General features: G+C 40.0%; 1 protein-coding gene across 9 annotated transcripts in view; it reads left to right on the forward strand.

The window, feature by feature from the left end:
* RGPD4 (RANBP2 like and GRIP domain containing 4) overlaps nt 1-21,568 on the forward strand; it is a 36,369-nt gene that overhangs the window by 10,213 nt on the left and 4,588 nt on the right. For 2 of the 9 annotated variants that reach the window (XM_082218500.1, XM_082218502.1), the window contains exons 9-24: nt 479-688; nt 1,900-2,078; nt 2,174-2,349; nt 2,643-2,766; nt 3,491-3,652; nt 5,199-5,336; nt 5,432-5,578; nt 6,783-6,965; nt 7,046-7,129; nt 9,079-9,214; nt 9,758-9,855; nt 10,102-14,728; nt 16,022-16,099; nt 18,475-18,651; nt 19,504-19,596; nt 20,804-21,003. In XM_082218500.1, coding sequence (XP_082074626.1) covers nt 479-688; nt 1,900-2,078; nt 2,174-2,349; nt 2,643-2,766; nt 3,491-3,652; nt 5,199-5,336; nt 5,432-5,578; nt 6,783-6,965; nt 7,046-7,129; nt 9,079-9,214; nt 9,758-9,855; nt 10,102-14,728; nt 16,022-16,099; nt 18,475-18,651; nt 19,504-19,596; nt 20,804-21,003 — 6,812 coding nt within the window. Of the gene's footprint in view, nt 1-478; nt 689-1,899; nt 2,079-2,173; nt 2,350-2,642; nt 2,767-3,490; nt 3,653-5,198; nt 5,337-5,431; nt 5,579-6,782; nt 6,966-7,045; nt 7,130-9,078; nt 9,215-9,757; nt 9,856-10,101; nt 14,729-16,021; nt 16,100-18,474; nt 18,652-19,502; nt 19,597-20,803; nt 21,004-21,568 lie in introns of all 9 variants that reach the window. The other 7 variants (XM_082218501.1, XM_082218508.1, XM_082218504.1 and 4 more) reach the window with 4 other exon arrangements.

Genomic DNA, 21,568 nt, shown 5'->3' on the forward strand with positions numbered 1-21,568 from the left:
CCCTTTCTCTCCCCATATGCCTCACACACACCCCAGATCTGCCCTAGAAGGTTGAAGGAATCCCAGAACAGATTTAGCAGGGCATGGAAGGGAAGTTCTGTTGTGTGGCCAAAGTTATTGTACCAGTGGAACTACTTCATTCAATGCTGCCCTCTGAACTCAAGTTATGGACTTGACAAATTTACTCAAGGGGTTGTATCTTCCAAAGTATTTTCATTTGCACACGGACTTTCATTCACTCAGTGAAAGTATTGCCACCTCCTTCTCCCCTAGATGCTCCCCAAATTTGTTCTGGGGGTTCCTACAATACTCTGGAGCAGATTTTATGTGGGGGGAGTGCCTGGGGGGGTGGAGTTTCATTGTGCAGGCTGAAGTCCTTGCATAAATTGAACAAATTCATTGAATATATGATATTTGGTGTATATTTGCCAAATAGAAACTTGACTTTTGGTTAATCATGTATCTCTTACCTTTTCAGGACATATGCTGCTAAACCTAAGCCATAGGAAGCAGGATTTTTTCAAGGAGATTGTTGAATCATTTGCAAACAAGAGTGGACAGTCTGCCTTAATTGATGCACTATTTGGGAGTGGTTCTTCTACAGAGAATTCCTTTCTTGGCACAGATGATATCAGAAATGTTGGTGTGCAAGTACCAGAATATGGAGAACTAGCTAGATACGATATTGGTAAGAAGATTGGTTTATTTATTTATTTTATATTATAAATTCATTGCATATTATGGAATAGATACACACATACAGCATGATACTTCAAGATTAAAAGCACTGGAAGAAGCAGGTGAATTTAAATACTAGCTCATGAAAAGATATTAAAGTGGACTGGGGAACATTTTTTGCACCAGTGACCATATCTTAATCTGGCCCCAGCCTCTAGACCAAGTTTGACAGGAGGGGAAGTATTCTACCTGCCAGTAACGGGGTGTGTGTGTGTGTGTGTCACATGATTGGCAGATAAGTTGCCCTGGCCATACGTCTAAATTCCTTGCAGTCTCTGCTGTCCTGTTTGAGCATGGGAGAGCAGGAAATTCATTTGGAAGCAAGTGCCTATTTCTTTGTTGTGTGATCGAGAGGTCTGTCCAAGGCATTGTCTATAAAGCAGGCATTAGCTCTAGCAGGGATTGCTGCATTGTGCAGCAACAAAGAAAAAAGCAGGGAATTCTAGCTTTTGCTGCTCCACACAAAAGCTAGGAGACCTGTTTGTTTGTTTGTTTGTTTGTTTGTTTGTTTGTTTGTTTGTTTTGGAAAGCCCAGGTCATGATGATGCTTTTTGGAGGTTGAAGAGATCAGTGCAGTTTGGGTTTTCCAAGAGGGTCTCACCCATCAGTTTATATCAGCAGTTATGTTAGCTGATTGATGGATGAGCACGGTTTGGAAAGATGACCTCGCAGGCCAAATGGAACCCCCTGATGGGTCCAGATTGACTCATGGACTGGAGTTCCCCCACCCCTCCTTTAAACGAACTCACTTTTTCAAGTGTACCATTTTACATATAAGGGTATGCTTTGATTATCAAAGCAGTTTGCATAACTTAAGATGCTAAATTCTCTGACTAGTTGTATTTAGAAGCGGTAGTGAATAATGGCTTATGTACCACAGTAGATGGTCATTCTAAACAGAGAATACTTGTGGACAGGTCTGTAGAAATCTAGATAGTCAGTGGAGCCTCAGTAACTGGCAAAACTGCATCGGAAACTGCTACTGAGCTATGTTTTGAACGCCTGCTTTGTACAGGATGTGAGCTGAGGCATTGATTCACATTGTTAACTGTTTTGGAATTAACATGATATTAGCATGAGATGATGGCTTGCTTACTGTCTTCTGCTGTCGTATCACACAGTTGCATCTTTCGAAATGAACCAGCACTTTCTTGTTGTTAGGTGCCATTAGAGCCCACAGTGGTAGCCTCCAACACCTCATATGGCTTGGTCTGCAGTGGAAATCCATATCACCCATGCAAACCTTTCGCAAATGGTTGAAGCAACTTTTCCACTTGCCTCAGGAAACATCCAGACTTGAGACCAATGCTCCTGAATCGATTTGCATGTTGGACCTTGAAGTAAGGAAATGCTTCCAGCATTAATTTCTACCACAATTTGAGTTAATAAAGCAATTTGTTGTATAACTTAAAATGTGTGTGTGTTTGCAAAACAGGTATTTCTGCTTGGGGTGATATTTACCTGTCATTTGCAATTGGAAGAGAAATTTAATACCAAGTACACTGTGCACCGGCCTCAATTCCTACCACTACCAGTATGCAAGCAACTTTGTACCGAGAGGCAGAGGGCCTGGTGGGATGCTGTTTATGCTCTTGTTCACAAACAAACTGTGTAAGTATGACTTTTTTTGGTTAGGGTAGTCATCCTTACAATAGACATGTGGCTGTCGACTACATATAGCAGCTTTTAATACCCATTTCTCATGCTGAAGGATTATATATATATGACAGCTTGTGTGAAATGGCTGGCTTTTATATATTTACAAGAAAACTTTTTTGATCCTTTGTCTTTGGGGTTAAGAATGGACTTTACAACTTTTAGTCTATAGATAATCAAGCAGAAACTAGTAATTAAGAACTACATTACGCAGCTGATGCATTTCTGTTGCACACGTTACTTTTCAGGTCCGGGACAGCAGCAAAAGTGAGGCTTCTAGTCCAACATGAAATAAGCATCCTCAGAGCCTTAGGTAAACATGGTCTTCAGCCAGCTCTGATCGTGCACTGGGCAAAAAGTCTCCTTAAAACAGTAAGTAAGAAGATGCCATTTTCAGTAAATTTGAAGCTATAAAGTTAATTTCTTAACCTTGTATGATCCATGCAGCCTATTGCAGGTATTTAGATTATATGTGGGGAGACAAGTCTGGAATGTAGTTGCCTCCACCTTTTAAAACACCAATGGAAAACCTCTGACCCTGCCTAAATTACTTAAGCTCCAGATATCTGAAAGACCATCTCCATCTCTACTAACTTTCTCTAGTGTTAAGGTCACCAGAGAAGAATCTCTTGGTAATTGCTGCCTTCAGAGATTTGGGGAATGGTGGCCCAAGAGAGGGCTTTCTCTGTGGCAGTCCCTAAATTATGGGACTTCCTCCCTGTCATTGTGTCTGGCATCTTCATTGTATAGTTTTTGCTGTGTGCTGAAGATACAGCTCTTTACTCTGGCCTTTGACAGTTAAGGTATTTTGTTTTTTAAATTATTCAATGAATTGTTTCATTTGTCTTATTATTGTGACTGTTTTACCAGCTTTTATAATTGTATATTCTGTTGTCATAATCCACCCTGTAACCTTCCAGTGATGGGTGGGTATGAAATCTAATAAATCATAAATAAATACAACACTTGCATGTACAACTGGAATTCTGAACGTTAATAGAGAAATGTGAAATAGTGTCATCAGGGCTATCATTGATATATACAATGATTTACTGAGTTTAACATTTAAAATAACTCAAATTATGTTACTTCACAGGGTTGCAATCTTAATTCTTTCTATGACCAAAGAGATTACATTGGACGAAGTGTTTATTACTGGAAGAAAGTTTTGCCAATGCTTGAGACAATCAAGAAGAAGAGAAGTATTCCTGAACCAATTAACCCATTGTTCAATCACTTTCATAGTGAAGATATTCAGGTAATAAGGCAGCTCAAATCTTCCTATGGTAGTCTTTATATTTCTAAATGCTTTTGGGGTCTTATCTGCAGTTTCTTACTTTGATTTCTCGTTTCTTGTTGCCGCTTCTCCTCTAACTCAACCCCACCTCCATAAGCGGTTACTGTTTACATTCCAACTCTGGCAGCAACAAAAAAGCTACTTGCCAACTCTTGAACCATCAGCAGATCTATCTGCTTCCACCATTAGTGTACTTTGAGACCGACACATTTGGAATTATGTTAATTATGTGCTGGTAATATAATTTGTCTGCTAGCTAGGTGTTGCTCAAAATTTTATTTTATTTTATTTGGAAAGTGGAACTTAACTGATCTCACTATTTGACTTGGATGTCATGCAGTCATCAAACACAGCTCATGATGGGTCTTAACATAATGAAATATGAGAGGTTGCTGAGGTACGGATCATAGCAGTTAATTCTCTAGAAGAGTGTGGAAACACCTATGTCACATTTGCTATCTGAACCTACAAGAAGAACATAATAGTCCTGCTGAATCAGACCAAAGACCCATCTTATCCAACATCCTGTTCTCACAGTGGCCAACTAGAGTGCCTATGGGAAGTATGCAAGCAGCACCTGAATGTAACATCACTCACCTCATTTACGATACCCAGCCACTGATATTCAGGGACATACTGCCTCCAGCAGTGGTGGTGGAACATCTCCATTGTAGCTAAGTAGCCATTGGAGTTACTGGCATATTGATAGCACTGTGCTTTGAACTGTGGCTTTGTATAGGTATCTGTGACAAGAAAAAACTTGTTGAGGACATTAACTCTTTCAGTATATAAACTCTTAATTCTACTACATGCTTTTCCAGTGTTTTCATTAGGGCTATATCAAATAGCATCAAGATTTTTGCTGCTAATCATGAGAAGGTGGAAGACCTATGCAAGTTTCTGGAGCGTCTCCCTTCCCCATGGAAAACTTAACCCACCATACACTAAGCCAACTGGGGCGGGGGGCAAATGTTTGTAATGCTTATTTTAAAATTTTTACAGAGTGCGAAACTGCAGGCCTTTTGGGTGGGACTATAAGGGACTCTCAACACTTCCTTTGCATATATGAAAATAACTTCCCCTTACATGCATGGTTGAAAATGCTGATTGAAAAATAGACCATGATAATGAATTGCCCCATCTAGCTAGACACATAAACTTAATCTGTTAAGAAGTATTTGAACATATCATACGTGTATCTACATGCATGCTGTTATTATAAATATAAAAGCACGTGTGTATTGTAGAAACACGCTTGCAGAAACAGTTTGTCAAATATTACATATGTGTTCCATACACATGTTTCAGTATGTTTTCTGCAAACGTATTTCTGTCACTGGAATCGTATAACTTGAAAATCTGGTTATCATCTTGGACAAAGTAAGTAGTAGTTCCTCCCTTGAAAAGAGCAAAACTTACACACAATTGTAAATCATTAAACTGTGTAAAATATTGTGTACCAAAATGTTTCCTTATATAAAACTAATTAATAAACCTTCTTTTTAAGGTTTCCCAGGTTGGTGTATATCAAGAAGAGGCACATATAGCATTTGCTATTTGGGATTCTGTGGATGGAAAAACAGACGATGCTATGCAAGCATTTGAAGCTATTAAAAATGTTGTCTCATATTGGAATCTTGCTCTGGTAAGTGTTACATTCCTTCAGGGGATTCCCCTGCCCTAACTGCATGCACACTTAATAAGCTGAATTCTCAACTGACTCTTTCTTTTCTTGGATAGATTTTCCAGAGGAAAGCTGAAGAGATAGAGAATGATGGTCTGTCATTAGAAGAACAAGAAGAATACAGAAATCTTCTGAAAAAGAGTAGAGACTACCTCATAAAAATTATAGATGAAAGCAGCAGCGATGCTTCAGTCACTGAAAAGGTTTAAAAATGTGTTTTTTAAAAAACTGCTAGGAAAATCTAGATAGGAAAAAAGCATTTGTCAGATTATATGTCTAGATATATAATACTTGGTTTCATAGTAAATCTACTAGAAATGTAGTAGAATATAGTGGCTCTAAAGCAAACATGCTCTAAAGTATGGGTAGCTAAGAATTAAAACTTGTTCAGATGCAAAAATTCTATGCAAACTTTTTGGTGCTAGTGACCATTTTCTGTTTAATTAGTGAAATACAGATGGTTGTATCCAGTGTTGCTTGAGCAGATTTTTACTGTGATTTTTCATTTCATTTATTTATTTACGGCTATTAGCCCATAAAATATGTACAAACATAAAAAAGCACAAAGGCTTAAAAAACCGAAATATCTGACAACAGAAGGTGAACACTGCGATGCAAGGGTGGGTCATTGGGCAAAGCCAAATAACAGGATGTGGCCCGGAGAGCTCCAAGGGACGGTTCACAGAAAAAGGAAAACTGAAGACGAGATCCGACATGCACTCTCATCGTAACTGTCCGATTAGATTTTGATGTTGTTGTTGTTTTTTGGTGGTTTTTGCATGTGAGATAACCTCATTCAGGAATCTCGCCACCTGCAGAGTAACAGAAGGATCTGTATCCTGCAAAAGCAGTGCGGCGTGTGACTCAACAGGCCTGCTAACCAAGCGCAGTAAAGCAGGGCCCAGGAATTTAGTCCTGGCTATGCTATGTAGGGGACAGTTGAACATTATATGTGGAAGAGATTCAACAGTTTTCCCATCACACACGCATAGCGGAGACACCAAACCCTTGGAAAATCTGTGGCTCAGCAGGTTCGATGGAAGGACATTGAACCTTGCACGAATAAATGCAAGTCGGTGTGGTACTGATGAAAGAGATGACATGTATGATGGAAGGTCAAGTGGTGGGGTTATTCCGTGATACCTGGGGGAGCAGACACCCCCACCTCTGGCAAGGTTGTGTTGAACAGATTTTTACTTGCACACCAGGACTTTGTCCTGTCACAAAAATTTGCTCTGGAGGGAGAGGTAGAACTCTGCCGAAAGAGCAGAATAGCAGCCCTAGATGCAACCCAGACTTCTGAAACCAATAATTTGTAAACCTGGGAAGAATATGCAGTTCATTAATGTAACCATGTATATATTTAAACTCACCCTAAATTCACACCCTCTTTAATTTTCGTCCTAGTTACCTGTATCCATAGAGACAGTTAAGGAGATGCTGGAAAGTATAATTCAAGAACTTGGAATCAATGGTGAAGAAAGGAGTCTTATCCTAAACAATGATTTGAGCCAACCAGTGGAGACGGAAATTAAACATTCTACCCCATCGCCCACAAAATTCTCTCTGTCTCCAAGTAAAAGCTACAAGGTATGGCAAACAAATGTTTTTGTTTTTAAAATCTCTATTATGTTTCAGTTAGTCTAATTACCTAACTATTGTTATTTCAGTTCTCGCCCAAAACTCCTCCTCGCTGGGCAGAGGATCAAAAATCACTACTTAAGATGATCTGTCAGCAAGTAGAATCCATAAAGGTAAATAAGAGCACTGCTGTGTATGTTCTGTACTCCACTCTGGGGATAGATGTGATTTATTCAGCTTAGATAATCGAAGTCAGGATGGATAAGTCAAGTGTTCAAGAAGATCCTATCCAAATAATTATACTTCCAGAGTAATCATGCTTATGAGCAGTATGATTAATTTAAGTCAAAGTGCTGATTTTAACATTGGCAGTCTAGACTGTCTTTTACTTTTGAGTTATTCAGCATGGTGCAAACAAATGCATTCATAGAAGTAGTCATTCTTGCTTAGGCAGGTTTAATTTCTATTACTGAAAATACAATTTCAAAAATAAAAAATAAAACTTAACAGCAATTTACAAATATGTGAAATGATGCCCAGATTTCCCTTCTCCCACCCTGTGACCCATCCCCTAAAAATCTTCTTTGGTGGGTTGGGGGACCCTCTGAAGTAGCCTGAGATGAGTTCAGGGGCTGCAAGGGGAAGGGAAGAATGAGAAATTCCATTGTGTCTGCTGGTGCAACATTTTCTCATGTCCATGTATCAGAACAGAATTAACCCCAGCGCTAAAGCAAAACGCTAAAGTAATAAGCTTATAGCAGCAGCAGACTAGAAAGGTCTTGCTAGTTTGATTCAAGCTTCAGTTGTAGAATCTTGTTGCAAAGCAGCCTATTGTGACATCAGTTTCCTCTACTAGAGAGGGGAAAGACTCCTGGCCATTTTTGATTGAAAAAGAGAAGAGTGATAATTTGTACAAATCTTCATTAACACCAAAATACTAAATTCATTAAGGAATAAAGACCACTGTTTTGAGTAAACATGGTTATGAGTGTGCTGTAAGAAATAAGTAATAGCAAAGACTATATTTCATGGCTTTTTATACTCCAGAAGGTTTAAAGACTAAAACAGCAATAAAATCAAAATTTGGGCTGTTCAGAATATATTTGATTTCTGTAACTGCTTTACTTTGCACACAGCTGTGCCTTGCTCAGTTAACCTTTCAACAGTAGTCAGTTCATGGTTCATTTTCAGTCATTGCCATCATCACTGCTACTAACTCAGAATTCATTCCCCAAATGCTAATAATAACACCATCCTCACACAAGAGGGAGGTACTGTACTGGCGTGCTTGCAGAAGTGCGAAAAATCTTTAGGGGAAAAATCCTAAAGGGATTATTGAGCATGCTTAGTAGCCAGAGAATATTGAATCATTGCAGGGACGGGAAAAAGAGGAGTGGGCTGAGACTGACTTCGCTGGCAGTGAAGGTGTGTGTTGCTGTGGTGGCCCTAGAGGTATCAAAACACTGTTGATCAGTGGATAAGACAGGCTAACAGAAAAGCAAAGGACAAAGAGGAGAGTGAAAAGGTTGGCTGTGCTTTTTCTTCCCTTATAGTGTCATACCTTGGAAGTTGAACAGCTTAATTCCCGAATGTTTTGGCTCCCTAACGTAGCAAACCTAGAAGTGACTGTTCTGGTTTGCGAACTATTTTTAGAAGCCGAACGTCTGACGGGGCTTCAGCAGCTTCCGACTGGGTGCAGGAGCTTCCTGCAACCAATCAGAAGTCGTGCTTTGGTTTCTGAACGTTTTAGAAGTCGAATGGACTTCTGGAACGGATTCTGTTTGACTTCCAAGGTACAACTGCACTTTGATCCTTCACTTTCATCTTGAAGAAACAAGCGAAGGATAGAGGAAGATATAAAGAGGTTGGAGGGAACAATCTTTTATTGCCTGGATTGGTCACTTTCTGGCTCACTCGGAGTAACTGTTCTTAAATGCCTTCATGTTGGAAGTTCATAAAAAAAAAAAGAGAAATCCAAGGTTTCAATGTAGCCAGGACTTAATACAAGCATATTCCTCCCAAACTGTTTTAGATTCTTTCCCTCTTCAGTTCTGTAGATGCAAAAGAAACAGCATGGGGTTGGCACAAAAGTTTTTAATGACCATGCTTGTCTTTTTGATAGAATGAGATGCAAGAGATGAAACTTAACAATTCTAATACAACCATGTCTCAGCGGTGGCCTGCCGAAAGCTATGCAGCAGATACCATGCCAGATGGCTATCAAGGCACACAGAGCTTTCATGGAGCACCATTAACTGGTAACTACATGCGGAGGTGGAGAGTCCTAGAGAAATTTAAGTGCAGTTTCTGATGTGACGTCTGATTATAATTAAAAAACATTGAAGGCATCACAAGCTGCCTTGAGGAGGATGTTATTAAAAAGATATAAAGTATTTTCATTTACTGGCTTCATAATCTTAAGGCTTTATTTAAAACTTACCGTGAGTGCTGCGGGGAGGGTGCATTTTCACACTTTTTAAATGATTGCTTTTATTTGAGTTTGATAATGACTGTACATTTTTTAAAACTACACAAGAATACTCCACGAAAAACATGTGATATCCTTATACAAAGAAGTAAATCACTAAAGCTGTATCTTCACACTTGCATATAAAACGATGGAATACTAGAAGTGGGGGAAAACCTGAGTGTTTAGATGGTTATATGTGGGATTGTGTGTTGGATTATAAACCACCTTGAGGTTTCTTGTTTTTAAAGGCAGCGTATACATATTTAAGATAAAGATTTAGGGTTCTTGTCAATTTCAGGACTCTCACTGTTTTTATCTTTTGTGTGTCCAGTTGCTACAACAGGTCCATCTGTCTACTACAACCCATCACCAGCTTACAATTCCCAATATCTCCTACGGACAGCAGCCACAAACGTGACCCCCACAAAGGTAATTATTTGCTGTTTCTCTGATACAACTCATAACTCGTAAAGAGATGGAAAATTGAGAACTGTGTTGCTTTCTGTTAAATATTCAAAAGGCAGGTTTCTTGTCACATAGTGGGGGTGGGTAGGAGAGCAGGAACCAGCAGTTGTTTTTGAATGCAGTTTAAGCAATTATTGGAAATTTAAATTTATAACCTATGTTCAATTACTAAGGCTTTAAAACTAAGTTTGATCATTTTTGTGTTTATAGGCTCCTGTCTATGCCATGAACAGGCTTACTCCTCAGCAGCACATATATACATATCAACAGCCAATGCACACCCCTCCGCTGCAGAACACTTCTGCTTGCATGTTTTCACAAGAAATGTATGGTACTCCCCTGCGTTTTGATTCTCCGGCAACCGGAATGTTGTCTCCCCGTGGCAATGAGGACTACTACAACTACAGCGTTCCACCAACAACTACAAATCCGCCACTTCCCGAGCCAGGCTATTTTACAAAACCTTCTGCAGCAGCCCCGGTCTCCCGGTCTGCCGAGTCAAAAGTGATAGACTTTGGGAAGCCAACCTTTGGGCAGCCTGTACCACCAGCAGAGGGAGCAAAACCTTCCTTGATAACTTCTGCTCAGTCGACACAGCCAACCACTTTCAAATTTAATTCCAATTTCAAATCTAACGATGGAGATTTTACTTTTTCATCACCTCAGGTTGCAGCACAGCCGCACAGTACCCCCTATAGCAACAGCGACAGTCTTTTGGGCCTTCTGACATCTGACAAGCCTATCAAAGAGGACCGATACACTGGACAAAAGCCGCTTACTGAATATCCCACTGGACAGCGAAACATCTTCAGTTTTGGTGGCAAGAATGCATCAGGCATTGCATTTACGGATAAAATGGTACAAAATCAACCCAGGCCCTCTGGTTTTAGTAAGGGTGATGCGTTCAGCTTTCAGGATCCTGGCAAGCCTGTATTTGGTACTCCGCATTCAGATGTAGCAAACAGAAGTCACGAAACAGATGGAGGAAGTGTCCATGGTGGTGGTGAAGAAGAAGATGATGGCCCTCATTTCGAACCTGTTGTGCCACTACCTGACAAAATTGAAGTAAAAACAGGTGAAGAAGATGAAGAGGAGATGTTTTGCAATAGAGCAAAACTTTTCCGCTTTGATGCTGAACACAAAGAATGGAAAGAGAGAGGTGTTGGTAATGTGAAAATTCTGAGGCATAAAATAACTGGCAAAATCAGACTACTTATGAGACGGGAGCAAGTGCTGAAAATTTGTGCAAATCACTATATAAATCCTGATATGACTCTGAACCCAAATGCTGGATCAGACAAATCTTTTGTGTGGCATGCCTTGGACTATGCAGATGAATCGGCAAAACCTGAGCAACTTGCAATCAGGTTTAAAACTCCAGAGGAAGCAAAGCTTTTCAAGCGGAAATTTGAAGAGGCACAAAATATTTTGAGACTATCTGGATCAAGTGATAGTCAGCACGCTTCTCAGGGTATTGTGTCATCAAGAGAAGCTACTGCTCAAGATGCAAAAGATTCTGGTAAATCTGACTCAGGACTCATGAGCTCTGGATTTAACTTCAAGAGTGGGACGTCATCTGTCAGTGGTAGCTATCAGGTTCCTGTTCCCAATGTGAGCAGTTCAGCTAAAAACACTAATGCCAAAAGTACTTTTACAATTGCGTCCAGTGCAGCTACACCTGCATCCTTCTCTTTTGCTAAAGAAGGGTTGGGAGCAAATGCTACATACGGATTTGGTGAACAGTTCATGTTAAAGAAAGATCAGTGGGAGTGCAACACATGCCTTGTTCGAAATAAAGTAACTGCACAGAGTTGTGTAGCATGCCAGACTCCAAATCCAGCTAATCGGGAAGCGCAGGCTGTGCTTCCTCCGACAGAATCGACTATACCTTTCAAACCCAACACTGAAGGTGCACATTCTACATTTGGACCAATTCCTCCCAAAAAGGAAAACCAGTGGGAATGCAGGACCTGTCTTGTGAGAAACGAAGCCAGCGCATCCCATTGTATTAGCTGCAAGAATCCCAGCGGTACAAATTTACCAGTGTTTGGTTCCCAAACCACATTCAAATTTGGTCACGCAGAGTCTCCCAAAGTGCCCCAAAGTGGTTTTGGGGCTGCTTTTCAGAAAAAGGAGGGCCAGTGGGATTGCAGCATATGCTTAGTAAGAAATGAAGGCTCCTCACGAGCCTGTGCTGCTTGTCAGGCTGCAAACCCATCTAGCGATTCCCAAACCACATTCAAATTTGGTCATGCAGAGGCTCCCAAAGTGCCCCAAAGTGGTTTTGGGGCTGCTTTTCAGAAAAAGGAGGGCCAGTGGGATTGCAGCATATGCTTAGTAAGAAATGAAGGCTCCTCACGAACGTGTGCTGCTTGTCAGGCTGCAAACCCATCTAGCAATGCTCCAGCTTTACCAGCTAGTGGTGCTCAACTGCCTGTGTTTGGCTTCAAAAGCAAGTTGTCCGAACCCACTGGAGGACCGCAGGGGACGGGTTTTAAATGTGACATAACAGAGAAGGGTTTTAAATTTGGCCTTTCTACAGATCAAGGGAAGTCTTCTTCCTTCACATTTCAGGTTCCTGCTAGCAGTGAAACCAAGCCTATGAAAGGAGGGTTTAATTTTTCAATGCCTGTACCTCCAGGTGAATTTAAATTTGGTATACAAGAGCCTAGCAAAGATGTTGCAAACGACCAACAGAATAAAGAAGGTGGTACTGATGAAAAAGAGGAGGTGTCGGAGGAAGAAACTGCAATGAAATCTCATGATAGATCTAGCAAACAAAGCGGTGATTTGGTGTTTGGTCAACACAGCAGCACATTCACTTTTGCTGACCTTGCAAAAACAACAGGTGAAGGATTTCAGTTCGGTCGGAAAGATCCAAATTTCAAGGGCTTTACAGGTGCAGGTGAAAAGCTATTTTCTTCTCAGGCTGCTAAATCTTCATTCAAAGGAAATACTTCTGCTGATCTTGAGAAGGAAGATGAGTCCTATAAAACAGAAGACAACGATGATATTCATTTTGACCCTGTTGTCCAGATGCCTGAGAAAGTCGAACTGGTGACTGGCGAAGAAGATGATATAGTGTTGTATTCCCAAAGAGTAAAACTGTTCAGGTTTGATGCAGAAACAAGCCAGTGGAAAGAACGTGGTGTGGGCAACTTGAAAATCCTTAAGAATGAAGTTAATGGTAAGCCACGAATCATCATGCGACGTGAGCAGGTATTTAAGGTTTGTGCAAACCACTGGATCACAACTACCATGAACTTGAAGCCCCTCTCTGGCTCAGACAAAGCATGGATGTGGTTAGCCAACGACTTCTCTGATGGTGATGCAAAGCTGGAGCAATTGGCAGCTAAATTCAAAAGTCCAGAGCAAGCTGAGGAATTTAAATTGAAATTCGAAGAATGTCAAAGGCTATTGCTGGATATACCACTCCAGACCCCACATAAACTAATAGATTCTGGGAAAACAGCTGAGCTGATACAAAAAGCAGAAGAAATGAAAAGTGGTTTGAAAGATCTCAAAACCTTCCTGACAGACGATAAAACTAAACTTGCAGATGAAGAGAGTAAAACCTCTGCGTCTGCTACAAAGGCCTCTGATTTGGTTATTAAGCCACACGCTGAAAGCACTGGGCCTACATTAGAGTGGGACAACTATGACTTGCGTGGGGAAGCACTGGATGATAGTACAGACAGCTCTGTGTATGCTTTGCCTCGGGCCAGTAGCCCTGTGAGGAAAAATCTATTTAGGTTTGGAGAGTCCACCACAGGGTTTAACTTCAGCTTCAAATCTGCATTAAGTCCCTCTAAGTCTCCTTCCAAACAGAACCAAAGTAGGACTTCTGTAGGCACAGATGAGGAATCTGACGTTACACAAGAAGATGAAAGAGATGGTCAGTATTTTGAACCAGTAGTACCTTTACCTGACCTCGTAGAAATAACCAGTGGTGAAGAAAATGAGCAGGTTGTCTTCAGCCATCGTGCTAAACTTTATAGATATGATAAAGATGCTAATCAGTGGAAGGAGAGGGGTATTGGAGACATAAAGATCTTGCAAAACTATGACACTAAACAAGTTCGTGTAGTCATGCGAAGGGACCAGGTATTAAAGCTTTGTGCCAATCACAGAATAACCTCAGATATGAACATCCAGCCAATGAAAGGCACAGAGCGAGCCTGGGTATGGACCGCATGTGACTTTGCTGAAGGGGAGCGGAAAGTAGAGCACTTGGCTGTGCGATTTAAGCTGCAAGATGTTGCTGACTCGTTTAAGCAGATCTTTGAGGAAGCAAAACATGCTCAAGAAAAAGACACCTTAATCACACCACTCTCTTCGCGGGCAAATACTCCGAAGGAATCGCCATGTGGAAAGATTGCTGTTGCAGTACTTGAAGAAACCACCAGGGAGAGAACTGATTTAAAGCAGGATGAAGAAACAGTTACACAAACTGCAGAGACTTCACCAACGGCGGGCACTTCTGAGACGCCAACGAAAGCAGTGGTTTCGCCACCCAAATTTGTCTTTGGCTCAGAATCTGTCAAAAGTATTTTTAGCAATGAAAAATCAAAGCCTTTCACATTTGGAAACACATCAGCAACGGGATCTCTCTTTGGCTTCAGCTTTAACGCTTCTCCCAAGAGCAAAAGCGATAGCTCAGTGTGTCATAGCACAAAACAGCGAGAACCAGATGGCACATATGATGCCTACAAAGGTGCTGAGCATCAGGAAAGTGATGCTACTGTTTGGAAACACTCTGATGGCAAAGGAGAAAGTCAAGTGGCTACCTCCAAGGCAGAAGGACTTCCTAATTTTTCATTTAAAACACTAGAAAAAGGTGAGCATTTACATACTTTTTACTTAATAAATTCAAGTTGTTATAAATGTACTTAGGTTCCACCTTGTCCATCTTCGTGAGTTTAAGTTGCCTACTGATGTATAGTTTCAAAATCTATAATGCTTAACCCTAGGTAAGGGGGGAAAAAACGATACTGAAAATTCTTTAAACGAATGTATCCTGGGTTATCATAAACGTTCTTGAGGAAGATTTTTTAAAAAATCTGGTATGCAGGACCCAAGCTATTTAGCACTTTAGAGATCAAAAGTATCTCTTTGAATTACAGATAAATACATAACTGGTAGGTAGCACAGCTACTGAGGTTCTAAGTTCTGACTTTGCCCATTCAGAAGTGGGCAACAGCACACTGCAGTTCAGCTAGCAGGCCCATGCAGGCCAAGTTGCTAGAGTCTGCCAAAATGTCGTGGAGGATGAAAATTTGAGGGGAACTTGATCAGAATAAATATTGGCACTAATAGGTCAATAAAAGGAAAACATGGTTCATGTTTTGTTTTCTTCTCTTTAAAACTTTGAAATGTAAAATCTTGAGTTAGAAGAGAATCTTAGTAGTTATTTGCCAGATTGACTCCCCATGTTCAGAAACTGTATTTCTGAATGCCAGTTGTCACAACAGAGGGGAATTCTTGCCTTCGTGTCCTGCTTGTGTTTCTTAGAAACTGGGTGGCCACTTTGAAAAATGGGGTAATGAACTTTTGTTCTAATACAGCAGGGTTTTTTGTTGTTGTTTTTAGGTATCTTGCATTGAACGCCTAGCCATGTCAGCTAAGAAGTAGGCTCTACAGTGTTACCTCGGGTTACAAACACTTTGGGATTACAGACTCTGTTAACCCGGAAGTAGTACCTCGGGTTACAAACTTTGCCCCAGGATGAGAATGGAAATTGTGCGGCAGCAGGAGGCCCCTTTAGCTAAAGTGGTACCTCAGGTTAAGAACGGTTTCGGGTTAAGAACGGACCTCTGGAATTAATTAAGTTCATAACCCGAGGTACCACTATATTGATACCAACGGGCTTACTCCCAAAAGAGTAGGGTTAGGATTGCAACATTACTTTCTTTACTGGTAAAATTGTTTTGCTAGTTGAAAGCTAACGTCTTAACTGTTGCAGCTAGAAACATCACTGTTCCAGATTACATTAGTATAAGAAGTTATGTAAAATCATAGACAAGTCTGTGACTGTGACTGTGTGACTGTGACTGTGTGTGTGTTTGGCAGCGCCCCTTGACCCTTTAATGAAGTTAATTAAATACTTAAATCCACACACTTTATTTTCTAGGATTTAATTTTAGCCTTTTTAAATCTAACCCAATGGCCTTTTGGACCAGCGCATCTCCCCCTCAACCCAATAGTAAAGGTATTTACATACTGCACTGAATGTTGTGTTGTATCACTTTTGGGAAGACACTGACAGCTCCCCAACTTTAGCAGGCTATTGGCTAATGGAATTATAGAAAAATTAACATGCATGTTAAAAGAGAATAGTAATGACTGAATTTGCTTTACAGCTGTTGTGGTAAGAGACTGGTTATTGAATCCTTGGATGTGATTGCCTGATTCCTATGTTTTCTGAGTGCCCAGTTATTGACTTTTTAAAATTTTGCTTGATGGATGGTAGGCAGGCAAGGACAAATGGATAGACATGGAATAAGTATGTTTCAGGTGTCCTTATTGTCCCCCAGTCTCGATATTAGGATTTTTGTTCTTGAACCATCCTACAAAGCAAAATATTTTCCTTCTTGGAAGGGGGAGGTTTATGCTAATTCATGGAACGTTTTCTGAACTACTCTCCAGCCTCATATTTTTTTGCTTTTGTTTCACTTCATAATCAGTGTCCCTCCATCTGATTAGTTTTTTAAAATATTTTTAAAGAACCTAGGAACATCCTGGGAAAGGACCATTTTTCATTAAGAGAAAATGGCTGCAGATGTTGGGTTCTATCTAGAGAAGTTTTCCCACTAGTGTGGCTTCTGCATGTGCCATGGGACTTTCACACTTCCTCTTCCTCCCATGCACCATCCCCCAACCCTCTGAAGCAGATTGGAAGAGGTGCATAAGGAAATGAGAAATTCCAAGGCTTGTGTTTTACTAAAGCTGAACCTAACACAACTATCCATGGTGGTGGTTTTTCTAAATTGTGCATTCTGAAGGAGACTAGAAGTCTGGAACATTTAATTTTAACTGTTTAGGATATGGCTTGCATTCTTGTGTGAGACAGTGCACACTGATAATAAGCATGCATGAAAATGTTTTGTGTACTTGGCATGTATTCTTTTAACATGTATTTGTCAATTGACATACAGACTTTGCCTTGGAGATGATTGTCAGAGCTTCAACATAGCTTCAGAAATAGTTTTTTTAGTCAAATAGTAAGGTGTTATAGGATGACGCTTTTGAGGAGCAGTTTAACCATTGTGGTGTTGGCGCTTAAAGGAATACAGTTCTTTTTAAGTGATCCGAAACTATTTGATTTTGTTGCATCTGTACTTCATACTTAGATCTACCAATTTGTGACTTTAATAATTGATTCCTACTTCTGGGAATCTGGGAATTCCTACTTCTGGGACTGATATTTGCTTTTCTTTATGAAATCACATGAGTAGGTTTTATGTTCTGATCACATTCTAAGTGTTATACAGGGCTAACTGCTGTATTGAGATAGATTTAGCAAATGATGATCAGCTAGACAAAATCAGATTGCTTCTGATTTTGAACGCCTCATGTTGAAACACCTGAACACCTCATGATGAAAAGAATAGTGGCAAATTGCTAGGACTTAGTAAGCTCTTTCTACTCTGCTTCTTTTCCAGTACTGTGTAAGCAGAATAGTTAACACGGTATTGATGAACCTATTTAAAAATACACTTTGGAAAGAGAACTTCAGCACAACAAAAGTAATCCTAACAATGATAAATGAAATAGCTGAAGCCATTATGATGGCTAAATAAAAATTGATGGCAGTGGTATACAGTGTTACTATTGATGCTTACTATCTAGTCATCTACCTTGTGCAATACACATTGTGTCTCATTCAGTGAGAAGAACTTAATGCCATGTGCTCAACTCTCACTGAAATCACGTTTTAGCTTTGTCAAAATCTTGTGATTCAAAATCCGAGTTTGGGGCCATGCACACTTGCCAAGCTCCTGCTTGATATATATAATTTGAATAATTTGAAAGAGCCTGACTTTATTGTTATAACAACTGTAAAATTGATTTCTCAGCTTCCAAATGAATAAAATCAGATATGTTTCACAGCCTTTCAGTTTATTCCCACCTTAACAAAAGATACATTCATATTTTAATACATCAATAAAGCCCAACCTAAATCAGGTCTAAGATAAAAAGGAATTAAAGTGCTATCCAAAGTATATTTTCTTCTGCTTTACAAGTTTTTAACTTAAAATGTTTCTATGCCATTTCACTGAACTTCCTAGAAGTATCTTTTTTCTAAACACAATACATGCACAGTGTAAGTTCTACTTAAAAGACAATAGATGGATGGAAGATTTGTTGTGTCTGGAAGCAGCTGTCTTACGAGAAGCATGGCATGAGTTTGGCTTGATGGAAAGGCAACCCATCTCATAGTGGCTAAACTCTTCTTATTGGTTTGACTTTAAATCTTGCTTGTTTTCTGGTTGAAAGTATTTCTTGCCTGCTTTGTCAATGTGTTAGTATTCAAGTGCAGCTGCTGCTTTCAGTCTTGCTCAGACAATTCACTTCTTTTCCGAGCAGTTGAGATTAAGAAGGAGCCAGATGATACTGCCAATTCAGACGATGTTTTGATTGTATATGAGTTAACACCCACGCCTGAGCAAAGAGCTCTTGCAGACTCCCTTAAGTTACCGCCAACATTCTTCTGCTACCAGAATGAACCTGGGTATCTGAGTGAAGATGATGATGATGATGGTAAGAAGCATTCATTGAAAATTCTTCTTCTTTAAGTTACAGAACACTATTAAGGAATGAAGGAAGCATTGGTCCAGTCCAGAAGAACATCACTTCTGGAAATGTATTTGTCTTTATGAATTAAGGGCGGTTGGGGGGGTGGTATCACGTGCACATTGCAGTAGATCATTTCTCAGGGATCACAAAGCCTCCTGTTTCTGGCCCTAGTCAGTCATATAGAGCAGGATGAAACTTAATAGCACTCTTCAGCTAAGCAGCACTGACTTCCCCCTGCATCAGCTGATCCAATGGGAGATCAGTCCAGCTTGATTTGGATGCACATGAGAGCCCCTTGTGCACTCAAAGTGGTGCTGTTTAGCTGAACTTCAGAGTCCTGGTGTCAGGACCTTGCAGGCAACAATATGCTGCTAAAAAAGGAAGGCGAAAACGTTGCTTTCAGCAATGTGTTGCTGCCTGCAAAGTGCCTTGATGTCCCAACACCTGGTGTCATTTGTGACCTGCAAGACAGATCCTGATATGAATTTGGCTTGTGGAGCCAAAAAGGTTCCCCACCCTATTCTGTGGTACTCCCTCACTTGGGACACTTGCCAGGCGCTCAGTTTATCAGAATATTCATGCCAGGCAAATATACTCAATATACTCATACCAGGCAAAACCCAGGTATTTTCAAGCTCCGTAGTTGTCTTAAGTGCTGCATTTTACTGTTTAAGCTATTTTGCATCTTTTGCATTTTGTCCATGCTTAAGGTTGTTACTCCCTTTAAAGTATAGCAGGGCATACAAACCCAAATACTTACTAGCTAGTGGCATAACAGATATGCAGTGTAAACAAACTTTCATTTTCATATTTCAGATGAGGACTATGAAACAGCCGTGAAGAAGCTCAATGGAAAGTTGTATCCTGATAAACCTAAAAAACATGCACAACTGAAAGAAACTGATACAAGTAAATTTTCTTGAGAAGAAGATTGTAACTTAGCAAGCACAGGGCTATAATTTTGAATTTGGGGGGAATGAAAATACATTCTGACTCGCAATTGTTTGCCATGCCATTTATTATATGGTTCCATAACTTGAAAAACATCATAAAAGAATGGGGAACTGTGTAGGGAAATGATAATTTCAAGTTTGTAATGAATTTGCTTGCTTTAATGAGATAAAAGCTGAAATAATTAAAGTGTTCCCTGTAGTACTAAACACTATTAGAAGAAGAATAGATTTAATAAGAATGTGTTACAATCCCATGCATATGGGGTGAAATCCCCTCAAATGCACTTTGAGATACCGTGCTAGAAACTTGGCAATTTTAGCTTCAGTTTTACAATTAAAGGCTGAGAAAACAAGTGAAAACACCAAGTGGTGGTATAATGAGAAATTTATTACAGCAAAATGTTGAGATTTTTAAAGATGCAGAAATCAGCAGAGCTCCTCTGCTCCTTCTCTTTTCCTAAAACCTAGATTCAGGTAGGTAGCCGTGTTGGTCTGACGCAGTCAAAATAAAAAATTTTAAAAATGTCCAGTAGCACCTTAGAGACCAACTAAGTTTGTTCTGGGTATAAGCTTTCATGTGCATGCACACTTCTTCAGACACCAATCTGAAGAAGTCTGCATGCACACAAAAGCTTATACAGTGGTACCTCGCAAGACGATTGCCTCGCAAGACAAAAAACTCGCTAGACGAAAGGGTTTTTTGTTTTTTGAGCTGCTTCGCAAAACGATTTTCCCTATCGGCTTGCTTCGCAAGATGGAAATGTCTTGCAAATTTGTTTCCTTTTTCTTAACACCGTTAATACAGTTGCGACTTGACTTCGAGGAGCAACTCATAGAACGCGGTGTGGTAGCCTTTTTTGAGGTTTTTAAAGACTTTGGTGATTTTTGAAGCTTTTCCAAAACTTTCCTGACACCGTGCTTTGCAAGACGAAAAAAATCGCAAGACGACAAAACTCGCGGAACGAATTAATTTCGTCTTGCGAAGCACCACTGTACCCAGAACAAACTTAGTTGTTCTCTAAGGTGCTACTGGACAATTTTTTACTAAAACCTCTTATCCCTAGGATTCATTATTTGAGATTTTAAGTTTAACATTGGAGTATTTTGAGGTTTCACTTTATTCTAGTTTTTTTCAGTAAAATCTTAAAATGTTCTCTGTTTAGCTGTTGAAGGAGAAAATGAAGCAGAATGTGGGAGCGAGTGTGTTCTTGTGTGGGAGAAGAAACCAACTCCTGAAGAAAAGGCTAAAGCAGAAACTCTGAAGCTTCCTCCAACCTTTCTGTGTGGTATTGGCAGTGACACTGATGAAGACAATAACTTAGAAGACTTTCAAACAGAACTTAGAAAAGTCCAAGAAACGAATGTAAGTAACAAAAGACTTGGACTTTAAGCACCAATTCAGCTGGACTTGCTATGGTCCAAACGTGTGAGTCTTGAAAATAGGCATAACAGGAAGACTTCCTTCTTCCTGACATGCTATATTTCTAAGTGCAGAGATGCTATTCCTTTTTGTTTGTTATTGGGGCTGAGAGTAGGGTGGGGTATACTCCACATTGCCTGCACCCTAGTGCCATTTTGTTACTAGAAGTTCATGGAAGAGATCTAGAACACAATATACATCAGGAAGCTTAGTTTGGTCAGAATCGAGTATACACTTCCAGAGTTAATACTAAATACATTACTTCTGGTAAATGAGCCACCATAGCTGCTAGAGGACCATGAAAATTTGTGTCCTGGGCTTTTTAGACTCTTCCACCCATGTACTATCTGAAACCATAGCGGCGCATGGGTTGCCAGAAGTGAAATAGATTGGCATTATTTTTAGCTCTCCTACCCCACTACAGATTCATTGGACAACTTTCTCTTCATAAATTTTGAGGGCTGAGGTATTCTGTCTACCTCCTTTATTCCAATAGGATCTTTATAAG

This window comes from Podarcis vaucheri (genome assembly GCF_965113315.1).
Source record: "Podarcis vaucheri genome assembly, chromosome: 4".
NCBI lineage: Eukaryota > Metazoa > Chordata > Lepidosauria > Squamata > Lacertidae > Podarcis > Podarcis vaucheri.